The following is a 26,585-nucleotide window of genomic DNA, read 5'->3' as shown; positions in this document are numbered from 1 at the left end:
GGATGTGGTTCGTCCTTCTTGGGTCTTACTGCCCTTACTGCCCCCAATGTATTAATTAATTGTTTTTATTAATATTCTGCCAGTAGCTACCTGCAATACACAATATGTGTCTTTGGAAAAAAATTAATTGTATTACATTGATATCTATGTATGTTTTTAGTAAAATATTTCTATAACATGTCCCATGTGTACTGTATCTACAATGACATGCCAAAACGCCATGGGATAGAAGTACGTAAATTGATCACAGAGAGTTACTTCAGTGGAAGGATTAGAAACCACTGCACTTGTATAAATTGTGAGGTGTTATCTTGTGAGTGAGACTGAACATAGGCCAGCACGCTCATAACAAGATAATGTAAATGATTAGAGTTTGAGTGAAGCCCTATGGCTGGTGGTGAATAAGACATTTCATTTCTGAGATTGTGCAAGTGTATGGGAACACACCATGGAAGGCATTGTCCATAATGTCTATAACTGTCTGTACAAACAGACAAGCAGCTCTAGAAGAAATCACATCTACATTCAATGCAGGAGACCCTACATGTACATCCTACAGGCCATGGTAGCTTTCTTTATCTTCCATTGCAATATTTGGCATGTCAGTGTAAGTAGTATCTACATGTATTAAAAATAAATATGAATGTTATAATGATAATAATAATAATAATAATAAAAGCAGAAGTAGATGGCAGAGTAGTTGAGGTTATTTATTAGATAAGTTACTTTCTTCCATTCAAACCCACGTCAATATCTCACATAGCCTGCACTCAAACAAACAAGTGCAAGAGGTCTGACATGTATACACAAAAATAACCACTGTGTAATCCTCTCTCTCTCTTTCTCTCGCTCACTCTCTCTCTCTCTCTGTGTACCATTGTAGAGTATGGCAAAGGCACTGCCGTAACGGCTAAGGCACGACTGTAACCATGGTGAGAACAGAAGTACAACAATAAAGCTGTGATTGTGATTTACAGTGGAAGAGTCAACAATTCAGCACTGTCTCTGATAAACAACACACAAACACATACACACATACACTCACACAAACACTTAAGACATGGCAACAAAGAAGTAATTAGGCACTAACGGTTTAAATAATTACACATTCATTAGCTCCGTCTCTCTCTCTTTCTCTCTCTCTCTCTCGCACAGTTTGTTTTAAAGAGAGATTCTCTACTGGTTTTAAAATGCTAAAATTGACGACAACAATAAATAAACCAAAATCAAAAACAGGACAAAATAAAGGTTTAGACTCATTATTGCTGTCAGCGTTAATTATTCATCTTCACTAATCATTAAAAAAATTATGGCTTAAAAAAAAACTCTCATTAAAAATCCATTACAGTGACATTAGAGTGAGTTGAACAACTCTACAGCACTGTGTGTGTATATGTGTGTGTGTGTATGTGTGTGTGTGTAAGGCACGGTCCAGAGAACATCACTCCACAATTCTCTGTACTCAGAGTCCTTTACTGTTCTTTCTTATTTTATTCCATTCTTCTAACTGGTAGGATCAAAGGCTCCATTTCCCATGATGCCCTGTGCTCAGTGTGGGTCTTTGAGCGCTCGCAGGATGTAGTTTTCTCGCTCTAACTGAGCGTTCCTCTCAGACAGCTCCTTTATCTGCTCTCGCAAAATCTCCACCTCCTCCCTCACCGCCAGCATCAGGTGGGCTTTCACCAGGTCCTACACACACACACACACATAGTATTACACAATTTTACAAATTTACAAATGCAAGTATCTGTATGTAACATGTTCCATGTGCATACAGTATAGATAGGTTATGCTAGCTAATGTTAAGTCTCATTCACAAGACAGCACCTCAACATTTACATACATGATTGGGACATTGTATATAAGTAAGTATAGGTAATAAATATGATATTCCTGGTATGTATTATATCCAACTAGACCTGTCACAATAATCATTTTTCTGGATTTTTGTTTATCGTATTAAAAACTGTCATAGAAAATCATTGCATATTATTTATACCCTTTTAAAGACACCAACGTTTTTTTTATTATATCTTCATCTACTACAGTCCAAAGTTTGGGTTACTGAAGCATTGGTCATGGCATGACTGGCTAAAATACTGTTGACAGTTATATACAGCTCTGGAAAAAATTAGGAGACCACATTAGTTTCTGAATCAGTTTCTCTGTTCCCAAACTACAAATATAAACATTGTCATATAGAGCATTTATTTGCAGAAAATATTCGTTAAGAAAATCAATATTTGGTGGAATAACAGTGGTTTTTAATCTCAGTTTTCATGCATCTTGGCATGTTCTCCTCCACCAGTCTTACACACTGCTTTTGGATAATTTTTTGCCACTCCTGTTGCAAAAATTCAAGCAGTTTAGCGTGGTTTGATGGCTTGTGATCATCCATCTTCCTCTTGATTATATTCCAGAGGTTTTCAATTTGTTAAAATCAAAGAAACTTAATTTTTTAAGTGGTCTTTTTTTTACAGAGCTGTATGTGTGAACAAACATTCAAATAAACACAACAGACAATATCACGATTATCAAATCTTCAATATGTCAAATGTTTTGTACAATAAGTTGATTATGTAATTTATAGTGACAGGCCTATATCCAACTAAACTAAATAGCACTTTAGTTTCAGTCTTCATAAAAAAAACTACTGTTCTACTTTTAGCTTGTACAGTTGCATCACCCATCTGTAATGTACAGCACAGCATTCTACACAGAGCTGAGAGGAAACACATATGCTCTCTTTCTCTCTCTCTCTTTTGCTCTCTCTCTCATGCTCTCTCTCTCGTGCTCTCTCTCTCTCTCGTGCTCTCTCTCTCTCTCGTGCTCTCTCTCTCTCTCGTGCTCTCTCTCTCTCTCTCTCGTGCTCTCTCTCTCTCTCTCTCTCTCTCTCTCTCTCTCACACAGACACACAGTCTTACCATGGCTTGCTCAATCTTGTTGTCAATGGCAATCATACTGTTACTGGATCCACTGCAGAAAGAGCACACACAGACACACACACACACACATTAGAACATTATGTGAGCAGTTTCTTCTCTTAAACAGTAACAGAACACACCCCTGACAAAATTTAACCACCACATAATTAATGACTGTTATTAAGTGTGTTTATAATAAATGAATCATAAAAAAACACACATTCATCAGCTGGAACCGGTCCAAATGGCACAGTCATCGTTATATCTTATCATGTAGCTAGCAGCATTCCATATAACACAGATATTACTAATCCCTGTGTGCAGCTTAAAGACTAAAACATTGTTCTCAGATCAGTTTACAAACCAGTTCTCAGATCAGAAAGAATAAAAAAACCTGTTTCATAGATTAATAAATACAGTTTTCAGATCAGTGTAAACATAACTTGTTTCTTAGATAATTAAAACTGTTCTCAGATCAGTAAGCTGTAAAGTTACTGTAAACCGATTAATATATTTTTAGATCAGTAAACAAAACTGTTCTCACATTAGTAAACATAACTTTTCTTAGAACAGCAAACGAAACTGTTCTTAGAACAGTACATTTAACTTCTTAGAACAGTAAATGAAACTGTTTTCACATCAGTAAACATAACTGTTCTCAGATCAGTAAACAATTTTTTTTTCACATTAGAAAACATAACTGTTATCAGATCAGCAATCTAACTGTTTTAAAAAAATGTTCTCAGATCAATAAACAAATCTGTTCTTACATCAGTAAATATAACTGTTCTCAAAACAGTAAAAAATGTTCTTTAACCAGTATAAAAACTGTTGAGTTTTGTTTGTTTAAACACTGCAGTTAGCCCAGCCTGTTTCTGCAGGAGTAAAAATAGCTTTAGAAAAAAACTGATTGTTTCTGTCAAACATGGGACAAAAGCAAACTTCTCTCTCCTCACACACATTATCTCTCTCTCTCTCTTTCTCTCTCTCTATCTCTCTCATACACAGACACACACACACACACACCTAGACACACACACTGCAGAACAGCGCTGTGTGACAAGGATGTTATTGTTCTGAAATGTGGCAGGCAGCACATGGTTCACATTACTGCTGTCTATTCTTGATGGAAAAACACACTCACAAAAATAAAGACTTGAGATTAATCCCCACAAAAATGAACATTAAAAATGGTTTGTGAAACTTTTAAAACAGAACTGAACAGAACAGTTTGACCGCTATTCCGCAAGGATTAAATGAGCCTAATAACAGTTAATGCTAACATGCCAATAACTGTGATGATCCAATGTGTGCACTCGGATTACCTGCGCAAGAACAGCAGCAGCGAGGCAAAGGTGGAGTCAGAGTGCCGGAGACCCTTACGACACACCCCTTTTTCCCACCCCCTCTTCCTATTGGATGCTAGACTGGCAGCAGTCAACCTGGAGGCACTGTGCAGATGTTCTGGACTCACAGGAGCTCCAGGCTTCCGAGATGGAGTCTCAAACTGGCTTTGATTAGCACTTGAAACAAGAACAGAGCCACTAGCGAGGACGGAAGCACAACATGCACTGGACAGCAGGGTCTGTTCGGGGTAACCAGACAACTGGTGTGTCTCTCTGGGCCTGTTTTGGCTGCAGCACTGAGGAACATCTCCTGGACCAGGACGGGGAAGTCCCTGACCTCGGTTTGGAAAATTGGACGGAAAACTAGCATTAGTCCCTCTCATTGTGCTTGCAGTGTTAACCTCAGTGCAACTACTGTCAGTAGTCCCAGTGGTAGAGCTAGAACTTGCCTTGATGCCTGAGTTAGCATTAATCTCTATCATGCTGCTGGTAGCAGTGACTATATGAGAGTTAGCATTAGTCCCTAGGATAGGACCTACAGTGGAACTACTACTAATACCTATAGCAGAGCTACCATTAGTCCCCATCACTGGAGAAGCAGTAGTAACAACATTAGAACTCCCACTAATCGTCTCTGTTGCAGAGCTAGGACTAGTCCCTGTGGAAAAGTAAGCCTCAATTCCTGTTTTGGAGCTAACAGTATTGCCTATATCTGAGATACTGCATGGGATCCCTGTGATGGAGCTAGAACTAGACCCTTCAGCACAGTTGGACCGAGTCCCATTAGTAGCATATACAACAGAGTTAGTGTGTTCAGTGGGCCAGCCAACAGCAGATGCCAATGAAGGCCCAGAAGTAGAGCTGCCAGTGAGGGAAGTTCTGGACGCTGAAGTGGGTCCTGTGGAGAAACACACAGCCTGTGCTTTAAGGCTGCTGAATTCAGATGCGCTGAATCTATTTACTGCAGAAGTGTCAGAAATATCTGTGTGTGGTCTTGTGATGGAGGCGGAATTCTGTATGCTGGGGGTGGGATTGAGCTCTGTTATGGCACTACTGGTAGGCCGTATGGTGGAGGTAGACTTGGGTCTTGTGGTGAAGCTGGTGGTAGGCTTTGTGGTGGAGGTAGATTTGGGTCCTGTAATGGAACCAATGGTAGTCTCTGTGGCAGAGGTAGACTTAGATCTTATGATGGAACTGGTGCTAGGTTTTAAAAAAGTGGAAGTGGACTTGGACCCTGAAATGGGAGAAGTCGATTTAAGTCCAGTGATGGAGGTAGTGAAGTCTGAAAAAGGGGTCAAAGAGGGGTCACTCAAGGGTCGTGAGCTGAAGCGTGTCAACCTCAGTCTACCTCTATTAAAGCTTGGTTCTTTGTTTTCTGTCGCTTCAGACGAGAAGACATTCTGCCTTCCAGCAGGCCATGAGTCGCGAAGCCTAACTCTTGGAACCTTCCGTTTAGTTCCATTCCCTCTAAGAGTAACACCCGCAAACCCTGCATCGCCCTCTCTACTCCTGCTGAGAAGGGAATGCGGGATAGGAGGAGTTGATGGAGGTCTGGACCAAGTAGAAGGGGTATGGCCTGATGTGTTGTGGAGGAGTGGCTCTTTGGCAGGTGCAGGTGATGGAGAAGTGACAGTTTTCTGAACCAAAGAAGGTGAATCTGTGATGGTTGGAGTCCCATGTGGAGGGTTCACAGAAGAGGTGTTTGGGCAGGAGGCGTGGCCTGAAGGTAGATGAAGATGGCGGGGCTGTTTTCGGGTCTCGAACGCGGACACCAGCTTTCTCACACTGCCAAACATGGCAGGAAATGACTGAGTCACAAGCCAAATGGGCAGGATGTTACATCAACAGGACGTTGAAACGGCTGCAATATCCTGAGTCACTGCACTCGTTTCTTCTGACCTTTTTGTCTAAGAGCCACAGGAAGAGCGCGTGCAGACGGCAACACGCATCAACCCACTGAAACTCTCGACTGAAACCCACAGAAGTTTCTATTGAGGGTTAAGGGTGTGAGACGAGCTGAGGTACAGTCTGATACAGTGTCCCATACATACACACAGCTGAAGAAACTCATAAACTGCAGTACAACCTTTCTGGTTCACCTTTTTGATAGTGGAGAGCAGTACTTAGACTGCAGGTGGTGGAATAAGGGTGTCTCAAATATCACCACTCGTGAGAAAGGAGCCAAGTCTTGAGAACATCCTTCACCACAATTTTAAAGGGTCTCAGAGTGTAGTCTTGCTAAAGAACTGTTAAGGTTGAATTATACTTTAGCATACAGACAATTTAGTGCCTGTTTAAGTGGCCTACACCTTTAAGAAAATGTACACTTGTGCAGGGGGGGGCATGAAGCTCAGCGGACCAATCACAGTTGCAGTGGTCTGTGTTGCCACAATTCATAGTTACATTTAAGGAGATGTGCACATCAGGCTGCTGTGTATGGCATCACATAGAATACATGTAGGATATGCATAGGCTATGGCCTAGATTTGATGCAGAACCACAAACTGGCCTTAATTTCTGGAAAATAGTGAACTAACCCTGCCAGAGACCTGAACCTCAATGTGCCCAAGGAGGAAAGTGGAGTTACCCACTACCTCAAATTAAGCAGTTGGACCTAAGTTTCATTTCTGTCAATTGAAAATGGCTAGCTCAGACAAGAAAGTGCAGCAAGAAATAACACTTTACAGAAACCTCACTTTACAGAACTGCTACAAATATTTCACATCTCAACTCTCTATTCTCTCCCTCTCTTTCGGAATTTCAGTAGATTTTTAGTCGGAAGTTTCTAGGATTAAACAGAGCTCCACACACTAAGTAGAGCGAAGAAAGAAACCCTCATGTTCTTTTGCAATCAACACTCAAGACTTCTTAATCCTCTAAATGTTCTCTCACATTACAAAAGTGACACCAACAGCAAGGCCTTCAAAAGAAAAAAGACTCAAGGGTAAGTGAGAGAAAGAGGAAATAGCAGAGTAGAGATAACTAGAGCAAGAGACAGAGAAAGAGAGACAGATCTGAAACAGTACACACTGTTCTCTGTGGTGTGTATTAGTGCATTCTGATTTTGCGGGATTGGAGAGTGTAAATTTTGTGTAGTCCTCCTTTGTAATTAGTCTCCCTGGGTTCAGCAGCGTCCCCTAAATCTTTGTCACGAGACCTCTATCCTCCTCAGACTGCTATAATCCCACAGTGAGCTCTGCTGCTAATGCTAATCCATCTGCCGTGTGGTGCCAGTGTGGGAAGCAGTCCAATATGGGGGAAATTTCCAGCTTTAAGCTGCAGGGAGTCTCCACTGAACCTCCACAGAACCACAGTTTCCACAGAACCTCAGCTAAACTAGAACCATATTTTCTTGATCCACAGCACATTCAGATGTCTCTGTGGCGATGTACAGTCAGATGTCTCGTTGGCGACGAAAAGTCAGACGTCTCCGTGGCGATGTACAGTCAGATGTCTCTGTGGTGACGCACAGCTGGATGTCTCTGTGGTGATGCACAGTTGGATGTCTCCATGGCGACGCTCAGACAAATGTCTCCTTGAAAATGCACAGTCAGCTTTCTTTGGGGAAACACACAATCAGATGTCTCTGTGGCGACACAGTTAGATGTCTTTACAGCATCAGTCAGGCATCTCTGTGGCAAATCATTTGCCCAAAAGGTGATGCACAATCATAGATTTCCATAAAAAACACAGCCATGTGCTTTCGTGGAAACACCCAGTCACGCATCACCGTGGAAACAGACAGTCATTCACGTATCTCCGTGGCAACGCCCGTCACTATGGCTCCTAACCGACTGAGGCCGTACAGAGATGTGTCTCTAGAGAGCATACAGTGTGTGTGTTTTTGTCGAGAACATTAACAACACACGCGCACACACACATTTTAAAGGCCTCTACTGTGATAGGCTAACACTGTAACCCTTTCATTCCATTCCCCACCCACTATCTCTCTCGGCCAATCAAGACAGCCTGCCTACGCACCCTGCATACGCCACTCAGTCTGCTAACATTCCACTGTCCGCCCACCTTACGCACACACACACACACATTACACACTTCACATACACACACTTCACATACTATTACTCGAGTTCCACCTACATACTACAGCCTGTAATACACACAACAGGTATACAAACAAGACTGACAGCCCATAATTCTCTCAGAGCCCTGAGAGGGAAGTGTTTATAAATCTCTGCGTCTCTCTTTCTCTGCGAGCACTGACCAGGTCAGCACGGAAAACCTCAATCAACAATGTTATCAGACTCACACACACAAGCACACACACACACACCACCCATGGTTCTACTGAATATTGACATGAGGATAAAATATCAGTGTAAGGAACTAAAGAGCCAAATAAAACAGACCTTTACTGACCTCTCATTTCTTTCTACACAACCTTATAACACGTTTACACATCCACACTCACAATACTACACACACACACAACAGAACACTGCAATATGTTTGCATGAGCTATACCTCTCCATTATCTCTTTAACATTAACACTGATCATGTGCTCATCACCTACTCACACTCACAATTTAATTAGCTATAGCTCCACATTGTCTCTTTGTATGGTTGTTTTTGTTCTGATATTTGGTTGTGCTATCCTGGTCGACCAGAAGAGGATGGGTTCCTCTCACTGAGTCGGGGTTCTTCCTAGGTTTATTCCTCTTAATATGAGGGAGTTTTTCATTGCCACTGTATAATAATAATAATAATCTCATAAGAGGCTTGGACCTGTATATTTGTAAAGCTTTTGCTTTTTTTAAGCAAATCGATTTAAACATACACATTATTACAGACATTTTCAGGCACCAATATTATGTTAAGTGTTGCTATATGTTGCTGGTATAAATCAATGCTCTCCAGTCAAAACAAAAATATTTTTGTTGATTTTAGGTAACTACATCATTTGAAGACACAAACTGTCCCTTACACTGTTTCAACATTTATTGATGAATTGACCAATAGAAATTCCAAAGTTACCCAAAACAAACTCTTTTTACATTGACATTCACTGAAAATTAAGTAGGTTTTTCCTCTCTCCTGTAAAGTTGCTGATACATGATTGACATTGGACAGTGATGATATACAGCTCTGGAAAAAATTAAGAGACCACTTTAGTTTCTGAATCAGTTTCTCTGATTTTGCTATTTATAGGTATATGTTTGAGTGAAATGACCATTGTTGTTTTATTCTATAAACTACAGACAACATTTATTTCAAATTCCAAATAAAAATACTGTCATTTAGAGCATTTTTTTGCAGAAAATAAGAAATGGCTCAAATAACAAAAAAGATGCAGAGCTTTCAGACATCAAATAATGCAATAAAACCAGTTCATATTCATACATTGTTATGAGTTCAGAATTTAGAAATACATATTTTGTGGAATAACCCTGGTTCTTAATCAAAGTTTTTATGCATCTTGGCATGTTCTCCTCCACCAGTCTTACACATTGCTTTTGGATAATTTTATGCTATCCCTGGTGCAAAAATTCAAGCAGTTCAGCTTGGTTTGTTGGCTTGTGATCATCCATCCTTCCTCTTGATTATATTCCAGAAGTTTTCAATTTGGTAAAATCAAAGAAAGTCATCATTTTTGAGTGGTCTCTTATTTTTTTTCCCCAGAGCTTTATTTGAACATTTATTATAGGGTATATTAAGCGGAAAGATGGGGTCAAAAACCTGGCAGTAAGGTGGCAAAAAATAGGGGACCCTTCTAACTACCAGCAGGTCTTGCAATCTGTGGGCGTTTGAGTAAACAAAAATGTAATAATATATATATATATATATATATATATATTATTTCAAGGGCAGTACAGCACCTCAGAAAGGAAGGTGTACTTCCTCTACTGTTATTTGGCAGGAAGTCTAACACTTTAATGTGCTGTTACATGTTTACAATATATACAATAATTGTTATACACCACCCCTCTGCTAAACATCGCTCACTCTGTGTTTCCTTCCAATCTTTCTCTCTCTCTCTCTTTTTCACAAAAACACACACACACACACACACACAAGTACCACAAAAACACCAGTGGCTAAAAGACAAACTTTTTTCCATACTTTGACCATGACTGACCCTCAAACACACACACAATTTCAAACACACAAACACACAAACAGAAACACACACAGCTCCTCTCTGCCACTGGCTCTAATCTTCCACTCCTGCCTCTGCCCACTTTCCTCATGAATAGAACCTCTATTCACCAGAGAGAGAGGGAGAGAAAGAGAGAGAGAGAGAGAGAGAGAGAGAGAGAGAGGGAGAGAAACACACTGAGAAGTATAGAGACTGAATTCAACATTTGTTGAACATTTATTGTTTTCATTAGTAAGTATGTTCCAGCTACCCATTTACCTATAATGCATATAATACATATACACTATTCAGCACTGACACAGCCAATAGAAATCCCTGTGGTCAACCAACCCCAGCTGCTAGCCTACCCACACAGCTTCATGCTCATAAATACATTTACATTTTAAACAGTCCACCTACAGGTATCCGCCCACGCTGCCTGTAGCTCCTCCCACCTTCAACATAAATCATCACAGAGTGGTTTGGATTTAAACCCTGAACATGTTGGCTTTTGTGGTTGCTGTGACAGCAATGTGGAAGTGAGGTAGTTTTATGATGGTGCAGATTGTTGCCTATGGCGTTGCTAGGCTGCTGCTGAGGTCTGAGGTCAATTTACTACAATTTTCTTTTTACTAGTGCTCAGATCAATAATATAGAATAGAAAAAAACAATACAATACAACAGAACAGAATACAATTTAACAGAACAGAACAATAGAAGAGAATATAACAATAAATAGAATATAACAGTATAGAATAGAATATAAGAGAACAGAACAATAGAATAGAATAGAACACAACAGTGTAGAATAGAATATAACAGAATAGAGCAGAACAGAACAATTAAATAGAATATAAGAGAACAGAACAATAGAATAGAATAAAGGAGAACAGAACAATAGAATAGAATAGAATAGAATAGGCCAACAATAAAATAGAACAGAAGGGGATAAACAGAAAAGACCAACAATAGAAAAGAATAGAAAATAACAGAACAATATAATAGAACACAATAGAGCAATATAATAGAATAGAATAAAACAATAGAGTACGAAAACAGAATAGAGCAAGAGAACAGAACAACAAAATGCAATATAACAAAAAAAACAGAATAGAATAAAACAAAATAGAACAATAGAATAGAATAGAACAGAGCAACAATAGAATAGAACAGAAAATATTAGAACAGAACAGAATAGCTATTATTGACCACTTCTGAAAATCTGCCGTTGACATCACCAGGTTGCATCATAAAAATAGTAATTTATAAATTAATGAAAAAATAAACACATAGTCACCACTATAGAACACTGAAAAATGTACATTATACCACAGTTACTTTCAACTTCACAATCTGATTGGATGAGAAGCGCTGTATCCGTGCTGATATTTGTGTTAACAGCACAGGATTCTCACACCAAAACTGTATTACTCTGTGGACGCGTTGCCAAGTAACGACAAACACACACAAACGCTAAAATGAAATAAATGGATGCCTTTGACATAACATTTGACCTGCAGTTGACATGGTCAGACTGAAGAAGAGTGGTGTGACTCCACAGGCAAATCAGAAACTGTTAGTTGGGACTACAGTGGCAACAAAGCAAAGGATCACATTGGAACAGGCTCCAAACCCACAAATTACAATTCAAAGAACAAGGTGGGCGACAAAATGCTTCACGGACTGGCGGTTACAAAATGACTTTCAGGTCAATTTAGGAGCAGTATCTGCAGTATTCACACCACAAAAGGTGACTTTCACAGTATCAGCAGCTGTGTTGGACTGTAAAAAAGCTATAAGTATCTTAACAAAGCTATAAAACTTATGCTGTTTTGTAGCTTTCTTTACTGATGCAGGCAGGGGAATTATTAGGTTGCTTGTTGTGAAACTACATTTTGGCAGATGGCAGAATCAGTATTAAAGCATTTTCAGTATGAATTTATTTATTTTTCTATATTTTCTTTATTCATTTTGTAAAAAAAAAAAGTTCTATAAAAGCAATAGAACGCTCAAGGTTGATTGTTTTGTAAATAACATTATGGCTGTGATGAGTTATGCCTAGTTATAATACACTAAAACTCTCCATAATTTATCCAATCTTTGAACAAATTAAAACTTAAGAGATATACCATAAGCCAAATTCAACAAACAGAGTGTGTCGGATTCCCTATAATTTGCTGGGCTTTTATAGGGGAGCTATATATCTCCTAGTGATGCCACAACACAAGGAGGGTAAAGACTAGCACATGCCTCCTCCGATACACGTGAAGCCAGGCACCCCCTCTTTTCCAACTGCTGCTGATGCAGCATTACCGAGTTGCATCACAGCGCACTCCGAGGAACGCAAAGTGACTCTGTTCTGATACTTCAGCTCATAGATGCTTTACGCTGTTCGACATCACCCTTTGGAGTGATGAGGAGAAAGAGCACCATCTACCCACCCAGAGAGAACAAGACCAATTGTGCTCTCTCGGGGTTCCAGCAGCTGATGGAAAGCTGCATGACCTGGAGTCAAACCAGTGATCTCCCGATCATAGTGGAAGCGCCTTAGTCTGTTGGACCACCCAAAGCATATTTTGGGGTTTTATGTAAGATTTTTTCAGCAATATTTACAATTATTAATTCATATTAGAGACCACAACTAGACTTTTTAAAATAAATAAAAAATACGACAGAATGAGACCTTTAAGTGTATTCGAAATTGTCTAAAAATAGGCATTACAAATAGCTTTGGAAATAGTTAAGAGACCAAGTTTCTCTGATTTTGCTATTTATAGGTATATTTTTGAGTAAAAGCAAACATTGTTGTTTTATTCTATAAACTACGGACAACATTTCTGGTTAAAATAACAAAAAAAAAAGATGCAGAGCTTTCAAACCTCAAGTAATGCAAAGAATACCAGTTCATATTCATAAAGTTTTAAGAGGTCAGAAATCAATATTTGGTGGAACAACCCTGGTTTTTAATCACAGTTTTCATGCATCTTGGCATGTTCTCCTCTACTAGTCTTACACACTGCTTTTGGATAACTTTATGCGATGCCTGGTACAAAAATTCAAGCAGTTCAGCTATGTATGATGGCTTGTGATCATTCATCTTCTTCTTAAATATAATCCAGAGGTAAAATAAAAAAACATAATTATTAAATAGTCTCCTGTTTTTTTTCTAGAACTGTATATTTATATTAAGACAGCGACTCCAGATGCCAGTCTTGGATTCTGTTTTCACTGGAAGTTAAAGGAGCCGGTAAAAAGTCCAGGACTGGATACGAAAGTCAAGGTCCAGATCTGAAAACCTCAATAGACTTTAATTAACTAACATTAACAACTACTAGGGGAGGTATGATATGGATTTAACAACAGTATTTGATATCTTGATCTCAACACGATAATTTCAGACCCTCAGGCCAGTCACAATAACTGCATTTTTAATGGATGATATACAGTACCGTGGCAGTAATTATTTTTTGAAAATTACCCTTGCAAATGTATGAGAGTAAGAAAATAAAGCCATAGTTTTGTAAATTTACATATCAGCTAGTTTAATTTAATTAGATTATGGTGTTAAAAGTCTTTACCCTCTTTCTTCATGAGGCATGTTAGATTTACACATTCTTCAGTGGCTCTGGCTCAAATTGAGTATATAATTAAACAAAACTGACAATACATCTTTCTGTGATGCTCATTTTACAACGAATGTAACACACTCACACATACACTTAAGGCAAAAGCAGGATTCTGTTTGACTTTCAGTGAAATACAAGCTACAATCTGTCCAATTCAACAATAAATGGAGTGAAAGACAACAGCAGCAGTAAAACTTCATTCCTCACTATTATGATTAAACTATGATTATACATGATATGAGTCACAGATTCCTTTTCGTATGCATCAGAGAGCAGACAAAAACAGAAGAACTAAAATTAACATCTCTGATAAAATCCATGCATGTCATGCATTATGCAATATAATGTATTCTACATTGTACTGTAATATAGGGCTGCATGATGTATTGTTTAAGCATAGTCATTGCGATGTGTGCATGTGCAGTAGTCATATCACAAGACAAGCATTGTCACCTAAGACAATTAAATCAAACATGTCATGTTGCAATGTTTTGACACAAGAAGTAGATACACAGCGTTGGAACTAATTTAATTAAATTTGCAAAATTAATTTGCTAGTATATTTACATGTATGTTTAAAATACAATTAAGTGCATTTTTTCGTTTACAAGATGATCATTTTCAATCCGGTCACTGTGTGTGTGTGTGTGTGTGTGTGTGTGTGTGTGTACAGTCGTTGAGAATGCAAATGTTAAGCACTTCCTTCTAATATCAGTCAGAGATCAGGTCTCGGGTGAGTCGGGAGTGACACACTCTTGCTGCAAATTACTGACCTTCTTTATGTGGGCTGCTGACCCCGCCCAGCGGTCAGCCAGGGGTCATTAACTCCTCACTAACAAACACTCACACTCTTTCCTTCCCCTCCTGTCTATCAGAAAAGACCCCATAGCAGGCACTGACTCACACAGCTTACAACACACACACACACACACACACACACACACACACACACACACACACACACACACAGAGTGATGTCTCTTCCCATAACCCACCGGTCACACTCATCATCTACTGTTTCAGGAGATAAACAGGAGATAAAGGATATAATACAGATACAGGCACACATATACACATACACCCACACAGATGTTCACTCAGGCTGATACTCCAGGTTGTGTGTGCGTGCGTGTCTGTGTGTGTGGTAAAGAGAACTACTGGGTTACTGGCAAAGAAGAAGAACAAAAGTAGCAGTTTTTACACTAAACACACAAACAAATGGAATAAACTATTTCTAAATTAACCAGCAGCATGATGCATCTCATAAATACTGCAGGATTACTGTAGGAATAAAAAACAGCAAATATATATATATATATATTCTATGTATTCTGTGTATCTGACTGCCTCCCATAAATAAAGGCACTGTGTAAGCGTGTTCCATTACTGTTAATTAACATTTCAGTTCTGTCCTATTATGAAAAAACTAAACTCAGTCCTTTAGATTTAATTTAGACCCACATTTCCAAATGTGTAGTAGGGGTGGGCGATATGGCCATACAATAATATCACAATATTCCATAGTATTTCCGCGATAATGATACTCTTGGCGATATGACAAACCACTGAATAAAAAAAAAAGAACACACTACTGCAACAAAATTAAAATTAAATGTTATTATTGCAAATGATATGATATGGCACACCCCCTAACTGAGATATTAAAAAATACAAGAATTTTATCAGATTTGTAACAGAAATCAATGATCCAGAATGTCATAATACTAATAATACACTCCAAATATCTCCATATATCCAGGATTAAAGGAAAATAGTAGATTATTAATGGGAAATGAGAACAGTGTGAATTGTTCCTTTGCTAAAAACAGCAAAAAAGTTCCCTGATGTGATTATGAGAGGTGGGTGATATGGCACGATATTTCAGGTATAATATTGTTCACGATATTCAAAAATGTTGTTAATATTATTGTGCAAGATACGATATGGCACACCCCTAATGTAAAGTTATGTCATATTGCAATATCATTTTGCACTGTCATTCTATAATTGTATTCATATTAAAAAGCAAATATTAAAAGTCATTTTGTAACTAGTTACTAGGAAGCTGCCTGAGGTATTGATTTTGTGTCAGTATTGAGAAACCACTGCTATATCAGTGCAGCACCTATAGAGACTATAAATGACTCTGTGACGTGTGTGTGTGTGTGTGTGTGTGTAGGTATTTGGTTGGAGTATGTGACAATATTCAGTGAAGTGTGAAGTGCAGCTCACCACACTCCTGTTCTGGTACTAGAACTAGACACTCTAAACACCGAAGGCAGAAAAGGAGAAAGAGAGAGAGAATAAGAGGGAGAGAGAGAGAGTAAAAGTGAGTGTGAGAGAAAGAGGAAGAAGTGGAAAAAGAGAACATGCCAGACACACACACACGGTCTGGTTGACACACAGCTTGGTTAACAAAATGTGGTATGCTATGCTATGGTGGTTTTGAGGGTGGTTGCTCTGTTACTTTGCATGGTTAGACAAGCATAACTAGTGAAGGTCCAACGTAAAATCTTAATTAATTTGACCAACATTTGTACACAACATTCATTTAAATTGTACCTTTAATAACGTTTAGTTAATTGTGTAAATAAATACAAAAAAAAAAACGAAACTGAATAACTACATATATCTGTCTGTATATCAGTTTGTCTACCCTGTATATCTATTAACCCGTCTATTTCTTTTCTGTTTTTCTATTTCTTTTATCTTACTATTTATTTTGTCTGTCTATTATGTGTTTCTGTCTATATGTCTGTCTGTCAGTTTGTCTACATTGTTTATCTATCTACCCATCTATTAATTTGATGTCCCTTTCTATATATTTTATCTTTCTTACTATATACTTTGTCTGTATTTCTGTCTATACAACCCCTGGCAAAAAGTATGGAATCACCAGTCTTGGATGAGCACTCCTTCAGACATTTCATTCTGTAAAACAAACTCTGATCAAAAACATGATACAATAATAAGGTCATTCCAAAGTGCAACTTGTTGGCTTTCAGGAACACTCAAAGAAATGAAGAAAAAACATTGTGGAAGTCAGTGAATGTTACTTTTATTGACCAACCACAGGGAAAAAAATATGGAATCACTCAATTCTGAGGAAAAAAGTATGGAATCACTCAAATTGAAGGTAGAAAATAAGGACACACCCAGTCAATTTCCTTTCCCTAAATGGACACCTGCCTCAGATTAGATCTGCTCGTTAGTCTGCAGTTAAAAACACCTGCAGTCATGACACCTTGGAGGGCTGCTGGACGAATTAGAGTGGCAAGAACCATGGCTCCAACAAGAGAAATGTCTCTTGAAACAAAAGAGAGGATTGTGAAACTTCTTGAAGAAGGTAACTCTTCACGCATGGTTGCTAAAGATGTGGGCTGTTCACAGTCAGCTGTATCCAAGATATGGACCAAATACAAACAGCATGGAATGGTTGTTAAAGCCAAGCGTACTGGTAGACCGAGAAAGACATCAAAGCGTCAAGACAAGCAACTTAAGGCCATTTGTCTTGAAAACCGAAAAAGTACAACTAAACAGATGAAGCATAAATGGGAAGAAGCTGGAGCCAATGTATGAGACCGAACCGTAAGAAATCGCCTAAAGGAAATGGGATTTCAATACAGGAAAGCTAAAAGAAAACCATCATTGACACCTAAACATAAAAGAACAAGACTGCAGTGGGCTAAGGAGAGGCAATCATGGACTGTGGATGACTGGATGAAAGTTATCTTCAGTGATGAGTCAAGAATCTGCATTGGACAAGGTGATGATGCTGGAACTTTTGTTTGGTGCCGTTCCAGTGAGATTTATGAAGAGGCCTGCCTGAAGAAAACAACCAAATTTCCACAGTCCTTGATGATATGGGGCTGCATGTCAGGCAAAGGCACTGGGGAGATGACTGTGGTTAATTCTTCTATCAATGCACATGTTTACATTGACATTTTGGACAGTTTTCTCATCCCTTCAATTGAACAGATGTTTGGAGATAATGAAATAATTTTCCAAGATGACAATGCATCGTGCCATAGGGCAAAAACAGTGAAGGCATTCCTTGGAGAAAGACACATTCAGTCGATGTCATGGCCTGCAAATAGTCCAGATCTCAACCCAATTGAAAACCTGTGGTGGAAATTGAAAAAAATGGTCCACAAGAAGGCTCCGACCTGCAAAGCTGATCTGGCAACTGCTATCAAAGAGAGTTGGCACCAAATTGATGCAGAATACTGTTTGTCACTCATCAAGTCCATGCCTCAGAGACTGAAAGCCGTTATAAAAGCCAAAGGTGGTGCAACTAAATACTAGTGATGTATTTTGAATCATCTTTTGTTTATCTGTTTTTCATGATTCCATACTTTTTTCCTCAGAATTGAGTGATTCCATATTTTTTTCCCTGTGGTTGGTCAATAAAAGTAACATTCACTGACTTCCACAATGTTTTTTCTTCATTTCTTTGAGTGTTCCTGAAAGCCAACAAGTTGCACTTTGGAATGACCTTATTATTGTATCATGTTTTTGATCAGAGTTTGTTTTACAGAATGAAATGTCTGAAGGAGTGCTCATCCAAGACTGGTGATTCCATACTTTTTGCCAGGGGTTGTATGTCCGTCTGTCAGTTTGTGTACACTGTATATCAGGGGTCGGCAATTAAGGTTGGCCGCGGGCCAGATTTTTTCCAAGCACAAGCACTTGGGGGGGGGGGCTCTTAAAATGACAAGCAGACATTCAAGTGGGCTGATGTGGGTGAAATCTGTGGACTGACCATTGGGGGCGCTATTAATGATATACCTGTTTGTTAAATAAAAAATAAAAAAAACGAATAAAAAAAAAATAACAGAATAAAGAAGCTAGCAGTTATCTAACAGCCCGTGGCTCTATCAAAAAATCTTTAATACATTTTTCTGTTTTGGAAAATTAAGTTTCTAAATAAAGAGCATTTTTGAGACGGACAGTCCGATTTTTTTTTTCATTATAGTTCAACCTCACGGGCCAGATGTTTCTTGCTTGCGGGCCACATCTGGCCCGCGGGCCGCCTATTGCCGACCTATGCTGTATATCTTTCTACCTGTCTATTTATTTGATCTTGTTTACTATTTATTTCTCTGTCTATTCATTTCTTTGTCTGTCTTTGTTTCTGTCTATATGTCTGTCTTTTCATGTATCTGCACGTCTGTGTATCTTTCTGTCTATGTATTCATTTATTTGTATATCTGCCTGTCTATATACCTGCCTGTGTGTGTGTGTGTGTGTGTGTGAGAGAGAGAGAGAGAGAGAGAGACTGGGCAATGTCTGCACAAGTCCACCTGCACCATTTACAAACACAAATACCTGCACATTCACACACAACTGGGTGTGGTTTCAGAGAAACTGCCTGCGGGGGTAACAGTACAGACAGAAATCTCTCTCTCTCTCTCTTTCTCTCTCTCTCACTCTCTCACACACACACATTACCCTCACTCGTTTAGCTTATGGGTTAAACTCCAGCCTGTTTTAAAGTCTATAACTGATAATATTCACAGCTTCATATTTATAAAATTAGTCTGATCTGAAAACACAAACTAAAATTTAATCCGATTAACCACAACAAAATTCTGTGATTAACTGCGATTAATCGCATTTTTTTTTCTTCAGACGTAAATTATTATGGTGGATATTTAAACGTACATAAAAGAATGAATGTAAGAAATGTAAAATGCAATTATATGTATATTAGTGATGTCAATTAAAATAATAGTATATACTTGTATGTTTGAGGGGAGATAATCAACGCAGGGTGCTGGAATAAAGAATGCATGATAAATTGGACTGAAAAATTGGTTGTGAGGATTTCTGAATTTGAACTTAATTTGAATATTTGGAATGTGTGTGTGTGTATGAGTAAGAGAGAGAGAGAGAGAGAGAGAGAGCCGGGTCTGAGCTGGACGTCTGAACCGGAGTGTTACTGCTGGACACCGTATAAGCGGACCGTTCAGTGGTTAACAGCGTGCGTTAACGCTTTAACGTTGACACCCCTAATATATATATATATATATATATATATATATATATGGCAGAAATAATTGTTGACTAATCGAATAATCGAAAAAATTATCATCAGATTAGTCGACTACCAAAATAATCATTAGTTGCAGCCCTAATTAGAATAAATCTAAAACAAAAACAATACACAAGTCATTGGACCATTATAAAGATTTTATTTGCATTTATTCTACTATTAAATAAGCTCCCTCTGCCCATATAAATAGCTTTAGAGAAGAGACCCATGAATGGGATCTCTTAGATTTGTTAGAATCTGTTAATCTGATAGAAATATGGCCAAAAAGATGTTCAAAAAGGAAAATGGTTAAAAAAAAAAAAAGGTAGGTGCAGCCAGAATTACAGTTCATGTGTTAAAAGTTAAAGGAACACTAAGAACATTAACAGGATATGGCAGAGAAAGGAAGCTATGAATGCCTTCAAATTTTTAAAGCAATCACTGCTGATTACTGCAGGTATTGAGGATTCAGTTTCACAGTAAGGAGCATACTACATGCTAAAGAAGTCCATGCTTGAACTTAAAAATGTATACACCTTCACTGACCCAATCTGCTTAAAAGCCCTTAAAAAGGAAAAAGAAAATAACACCCTGCCTACAGTGAAGCAATGCAGTGGCTCAGTAATACTCTGGAGCTGCTTTGCTTTCTCTGGCACTGAAAATCTGCAGCATGTGCAGGGTAAGAAAGATTCAATCAAGTATCAGGAAATCCTACATGAAAACATCATGCCTTCTGTAAGAAAACAGAAGCTTGGGCGTTACCAAACTTTCCAACAGGACAATGAGCTTAGGCATATGTCAAATTCGCCAAAGTCTGGTTTGAGAAGAAGTCCCGAAAGATTCTGGAATGGCCATAAAATATTATTAAGTTTTGAAGAACTGGATGTTAATCTACACAGATTTATTTCCTGAAAACTGTTTAGAGGTCAGTAAAGCGCTTCAGTTTATTTTCAGTAAGCTTAGATTCCATAAATTTTGCAGCACTAAGGCTGGACCATTAGCATTAGCAGACAGCGACAGCACTACACAAAGGAACCCTGAGTGCCCTGGTAAGCCAGGGCGATATAGCTAGCAGTTTGTCCCACGTAGCTTGTTCTGACACGGTAAACAGGGACAGTCCGATACACTTCCCTCTAAACGACGAAAGAGCGAACGCAGTTAGCGGCCAATGTTAATGCTGCTCCAGCAGTGCTAGCCTGGGTTAGCAGCAGACTGAAGGCCGATTATACTCACCTCTGAATGGCGAAAGAGTGGCTAGCAGCTAATGCTAATGCCACTCCAGCCCCGGTGCTGGAGAACTAAACTGAAACTCCTCCTGAAACTGCTCCTATATGTGCAAATATTTGTTGATACCCTTTCTAACGAATTCATCAGTATTCAGCTACTTTAAGTTGCACCTATTGCTGCAACCCAATGAGCAAATACACACACACCGCTTAGTCTGTGTAGATAGGTATTGCCAATAGAATAGGACTCTCTATAGCAGATATGAAAAGACATTTTGACACCATGCTTAATGCCAGACATGGTCATTATCATTCCTGTTGTACATACAAAAGTAAGAGTGAAAAACTTGTGCAGACAGGCTGCTTTGTAAACCTAACACGGTCAAGAATGCAGGTGTTCAGGTCACATGACACACTGTACTGTGGCACCTGCCTGAATGAGAACAGGATGCTCTCCAAACACTCAAGGATACAGTGAATTACAGAACATGAGATTATGAGTTATATAAAGACATACACACACACACACATGTATACAAACACACCCATGTATATATTATCAGAAAAAAAGTGAGACTGACCTCTCATCGCTGACCAATTCAAAGGCCCCACCCACTCCAAACATGGACTGTGCCAGGGCCAGCGCAGAGGGGGTTTGGATGGGAGTGAGCGTCGGGTGGAACGGTCCATCTCGAGGAGCGTGGGGGCCGGGAGAAGCTGGCTGGGAACGGGTCGCTCTAAACTGGAGGGTGGGGGATACACAAACACACATCAGTAATCTGAGGATGATAAGATAGACACTACTGGTTTACTTTGGCTACGTTCACATTACAAGCCACATTGCTCAAATCAAATCGATATTTTGCTCAGATCATGACGATTCACATTCACAAATGTAAGTGAGCTGTGTCATCTGTGTGTAATGTGAATGAATCTGTTCCTGAAACGCCTTACATGGGCAAATAGATAAGTGTATAAACGTAGCCTTCTTCACAAACAGCAAAAAAAACGTCATATTTGAGAGACGATACATAGCTTTATAAAGGTGAAATGGATGTGTTAGTAGCTCATATGTGGAGCACCTTTTGCTGGAGTGGAGAGAAAACCGGTCTGAAGTACATGCTCAGGTTGAGGAGGTGAAAAGGTGCTTTTGCTGTTTTTACAGCTATAGCTGAACAGCTGCACCAAGAGATGTGTGGATACAAGAGAGAAGCACATAGTGCTGCGTAATCGCAAAAATACATATGAATTCCAATTTGACCGTTCACATTCATATTTCAAGTCCACGGATCGGATATGAATCCGATTTAGGACCACATGTGAAAGTGACTCAAATCTGATTTAAAAAAACAGCCATGAAAAAAAAAAAGATCTGAGCCAAATTGAGCAAAAAATCAGCCTGGTAATGTGAACGTAGCTTTAGTTACACTGAAACTGTGTTTAATATATTAACGTTTTTTTTTCTGAAACCAGTTTTTAATGGATCCAATTAAAAAGAAAAGTTTTTCAATTCAGTTAACTTTTTTTTTTTATTAAATGTTTCTTCATTAAAATGTTCAAAGCTCTAAGCCCCACCCCTATTCTCCAATTATAATAACAGATCTTTTTTTTTTTAGATCCTGCGTCTCAAAACTTCACACTTCAGGCAGTGTGTGTGTGTGTTGGAGGGTGGGTGTTAGTGCAGCGGACTGGCACCAGAACTACTGGGTGTTTAGACTGTAATCTCATTGTGTGAAGCTCAGTCATTACCATTGAAGTGATTGTTAAGTAAACAAAACGACAAAAGATAACAGTGTAGCATTACCTAGGATAGGTATATTGGGTAAAACTGTACAATTGAATGAGGCTCATTTTATGCATGATTGGCGATAAATCTGGTGACCAGGCAGGCCAAGGAAATGTTGCAATCTTGTGGAGACATTCCTGGGAAACATTTGCTGTGTGTGGGCGAGCATTATCCTGCTGAAAAATGCCAGAGAAATGCCCTGCCACATATGGCCTCAGGATGTTAGTGTCCCTCATATCACTACTAGGGGTGACAGACTGTTGCATTTGATTACATTAGCCTACAAGTGATGAATGTTTAGTGTTTATCTTTTAGCACTATGCTAACTGTAGGGGAATAACTCATAAGTTGTAACCATTGTGTTTGTTAACCTTACCTTCCCAGACCCGTCCATGTCGAGGCGCAGTGGCGGGGGTATTCTGCGGGAGCGGGGTGTGTCGGGGGTGAGTGGCGGTGGTGAGAGGAAGTTCGTGTCAGGGTAGGCGTGCGTGGGTGATGGTGGTCCACTGTGCGCCATATCCATTCTGTACCCAGCAAGCTGATGGGTGGTCCCCTGGGAGTGCACCATGTTGCCTACTCTCAGTCCTCGCACGCCTAGTGGCTTCAGCACAGCTCCACCCACAGCACCCTCAGCCCCGCCCAGCCCCACAGTCTCCAGTGACTCCAGCGAGTGGGCGTGCCTCATGCTGTCAATCACCCGTCGGAGCCCACGTTCCTCCACCTCCCGCTCCATGACGTCTATGCAGGTCCATCGACCACGCTTGTAAGGCTCGCCCAGGCCCTGGCCCAATCGTACCACTCGGAACCTGGAGGCCCCGGCTCCGCCCTGCTCCAGCGAGCTCTGCTTCCGCATGGTGACGGGAGTGGTGGGCTGGCTCGAGCTTTGGTGGGTCTGCAAACTAGGGCTTAAGGTGAAGGAGGGGCCATTGAGAGCACTTGTGGTAGGTGTGGCCTGATCTCCAGAGCCTTGCCTTGGGCCAGAGTCTCTGTGTGACCCATTGCTCTGTGATGGGGAGGCAGAAGTCTCAGGGCTGACAGGTACTTTGGGGGCGGGGCTTTCCCCCATCGCCTGGTTGTAGTCTGAGGTGACGGAGGTGATTTGGAAACCACTCCGCTTCTTTCCTCCGCTCATCCTGACCAGAGTGTGTTTGAGTGAGAGTGTGAGTGAGAGTGTGTGAGGGTGTTTAGGTCACCACTGCACTTCGAACTTACATCCTGCTCTCACACACACACAGGCAGAACCAAGAAAGTGGACACTCCATTATAAACACCAAGTTCTGCAGAGTGACCCCCCGAGCATCTGCTTAACGTCTTGCCAATCTGACACAGCACAGGTAACACCTCACCCCACCTACACACACACACACACACACACACACACTGCAAGGCTGAGCTTGGAGGTTGAGCAATATCTGGACACAGCAGCTGCCCTCACTGAGAGAGAGGGTTTATTTATAGTGCCACTGCTGGTCAGGACTGTTCATATTCACCTCCACTTCCTCACACACACATACAGACATACACACAGGTTCACAAACTCACACCAGCTCTAGCAGTAAAGGAGATATACCAGTGACAGGGGGCGTAGCCTATGGAGTGATGAGGGGGCGTGGCCTGCTAAACCTGCTTTCCATAAGGAATGCACATTTAAGGACACTACACTAACACAACACATACACACATTACACTGACAAACTAACTACACCGATATACTAAACACTCACCAAACTACACTAAATTACGGTGACACATAATATACATTAAACTAGACAGCAAACACACAGTAAACACAGCTCAAACCAGACTGAGTGAGTCTAAGATTAAAGTACAGTTCTCTCAAATCCGCTTTACTTTTTATCTCTCTTTTTTCTACTTTTCTTTCCTACTTTCTCACTTTTCTCTTCTTAGCTTTCCTCTCTTTCCTTCTGTTTCTCTTTATTCTCCCCTTCTGTATTTACTCTCCCTCATTTTCTCTCTCACACACATTTGCTCTCACTTTTACTTTTTCTCTCTTTTTTCTTCTTTTTCTCTTTTTTTACTCTCTCCTCCCTCTCTCTCTCTCTCTCTTAAACTCTACTGGAATCTGCTCGAGCAGGGCAGCACATTAAAGACCTCTAAAGGAAGGTGGTGGGTAGTGGGGGGTGGTGAGGGAAGGGGCACGAGGGGGGTATTAAAATTGAAATGAGCCAAAGGCGTCACGTGGTTCGCAGAGTACGTGCAGAGAGACGTAGCTCGAGCTACATACGACCGCTGCGACCAATCAGCAGCCGCGCCTGGGCGTTTACCAAATACCACCGTTATTAATATTAATAACGCTATTAAGGTAAATATTAATAAGGTCCATGGAACAGCGGGGAACAGCTCCGTACACTCCGCGCGCGAGAGGCGCTGACATACCTGCGCGCACCTGAAGAACTGTCCGCCCAGAGCTCGAGCCTCTCTCTGCAGGACAATCCGAAAAAGTTGAGAGCAGCGCGCGCTCGCCGTTAACAGCACGAGCTAAACACGCCCGGGTCCCGGTTCTGCCTCGCGCTCTCTCCAGTGCTCGCGCAGTTCTCTCCGCAGCTCCAGCTCGCGCTCAGAGAATCTCATCAGAAACTTCTGTCATCCCCGCTCGAGCCACCATGCTGCAGATCCTCCCTCTGCTCACTCTGTTGACAACTTTTTACTAAAGCCCGGAAGTTCCGCCCCCATCCCTCTAAAAAAAAAAACACGAGCAGGGCGTCCTGCACGCACGCGCACAGAAATAGGCTACATGCTACTTAGAAACAAGGCATGCACGAGGGTGCCAGAACATGCCCTTCTGGAACACAACAGGTCTACAAATGAACACTGCAGGATTCATCTGAGATTTACTACAGGACAATACATTACACCAATATTACACACAACTATACAGTACTTTACTACATGACACTATACTAAACTAATATCATAAACAACTATACAGTACTTTACTACAGGACACTACACTACACCAATATTATAAACAACTATACAGTACTTTACTACAGGACACTACACTACACCAATATTATAAACAACTATACAGTACTTTACTACATGACACTACTCTACACTAATATTATAAACAACTATACAGTACTTTACTACAGAACACTACACTACACTAATATAAACTATACAGTACTTTACTACAGAACACTACACTACACTAATGTTATAAACAACTATACAGTACTTTACTACAGGACACTACACCAATATTACACACAACTAAACAGTGCTTTACTACAGGCCAATACACTACCCCAATATTATAACAGGGAACTAGACCAGCATTATAGAGTACTGTTTAATATAATACTAAAATATAGTATTATAGAATCTTAATCTTTTAGTTTACTTCTTTTAAACATAAGCTGTAAAATGTAACTTTCTTCTGAAGAAAGAGTTTGCAAGTTGTATCTCTTTGGCTAAATTAACCTCAATTAGAGGATTTCTGTAACAATTTACCAGGCTGTGACTGACATTCACTGTTTCCCACTCTTCCATACAGAATTCTTTCAGCTGCGTGATATTTT

At 39.9% G+C, this 26,585-nt stretch overlaps 1 protein-coding gene across 2 annotated transcripts; it reads right to left on the bottom strand.

The window, feature by feature from the left end:
* Window positions 1–694: 694 nt before the first annotated feature.
* zgc:153012 (uncharacterized protein LOC777626 homolog) lies at window positions 695–25,721 on the bottom strand. 2 transcript variants are annotated; one of them, XM_049462929.1, is made up of 4 exons: window positions 23,417–25,721; window positions 21,836–21,996; window positions 2,925–2,976; window positions 695–1,689 (listed from the first exon to the last, which is right to left on the bottom strand). In XM_049462929.1, the coding sequence occupies exons 1-4, from the start codon at window positions 24,170–24,172 to the stop codon at window positions 1,549–1,551; spliced, it is 1,110 nt and encodes a 369-aa protein (XP_049318886.1). In that variant the 5' UTR covers window positions 24,173–25,721; the 3' UTR covers window positions 695–1,548. The 2 variants fall into 2 exon arrangements, with proteins under 2 accessions (XP_049318886.1, XP_022533241.2); XM_022677520.2 differs by lacking the exons at window positions 21,836–21,996; window positions 23,417–25,721 and adding an exon at window positions 4,250–8,964.
* Between the last annotated feature and the right edge of the window lie 864 nt (window positions 25,722–26,585).

Source organism: Astyanax mexicanus, chromosome 13 (genome assembly GCF_023375975.1).
Source record: "Astyanax mexicanus isolate ESR-SI-001 chromosome 13, AstMex3_surface, whole genome shotgun sequence".
Taxonomy (NCBI): Eukaryota; Metazoa; Chordata; class Actinopteri; order Characiformes; family Acestrorhamphidae; genus Astyanax; species Astyanax mexicanus.
This window is presented reverse-complemented; position numbering and strand designations above follow the sequence as displayed.

What these genes read in the sequence shown, in the direction of transcription:
- zgc:153012 (XM_022677520.2), bottom strand. Translation starts at nt 6,066, where the DNA reads ATGTTTGGCAGTGTGAGAAAGCTGGTGTCCGCGTTCGAGACCCGAAAA. An exon ending in CTGCTGCTGTTCTTGCGCAG is followed by an intron (nt 2,977 to 4,249) that starts GTAATCCGAGTG and finishes CTCTTTCTGCAG; the next exon opens with TGGATCCAGTAACAGTATGA. An exon ending in ACAAGATTGAGCAAGCCATG is followed by an intron (nt 1,690 to 2,924) that starts GTAAGACTGTGT and finishes GTGTGTGTGTAG; the next exon opens with GACCTGGTGAAAGCCCACCT.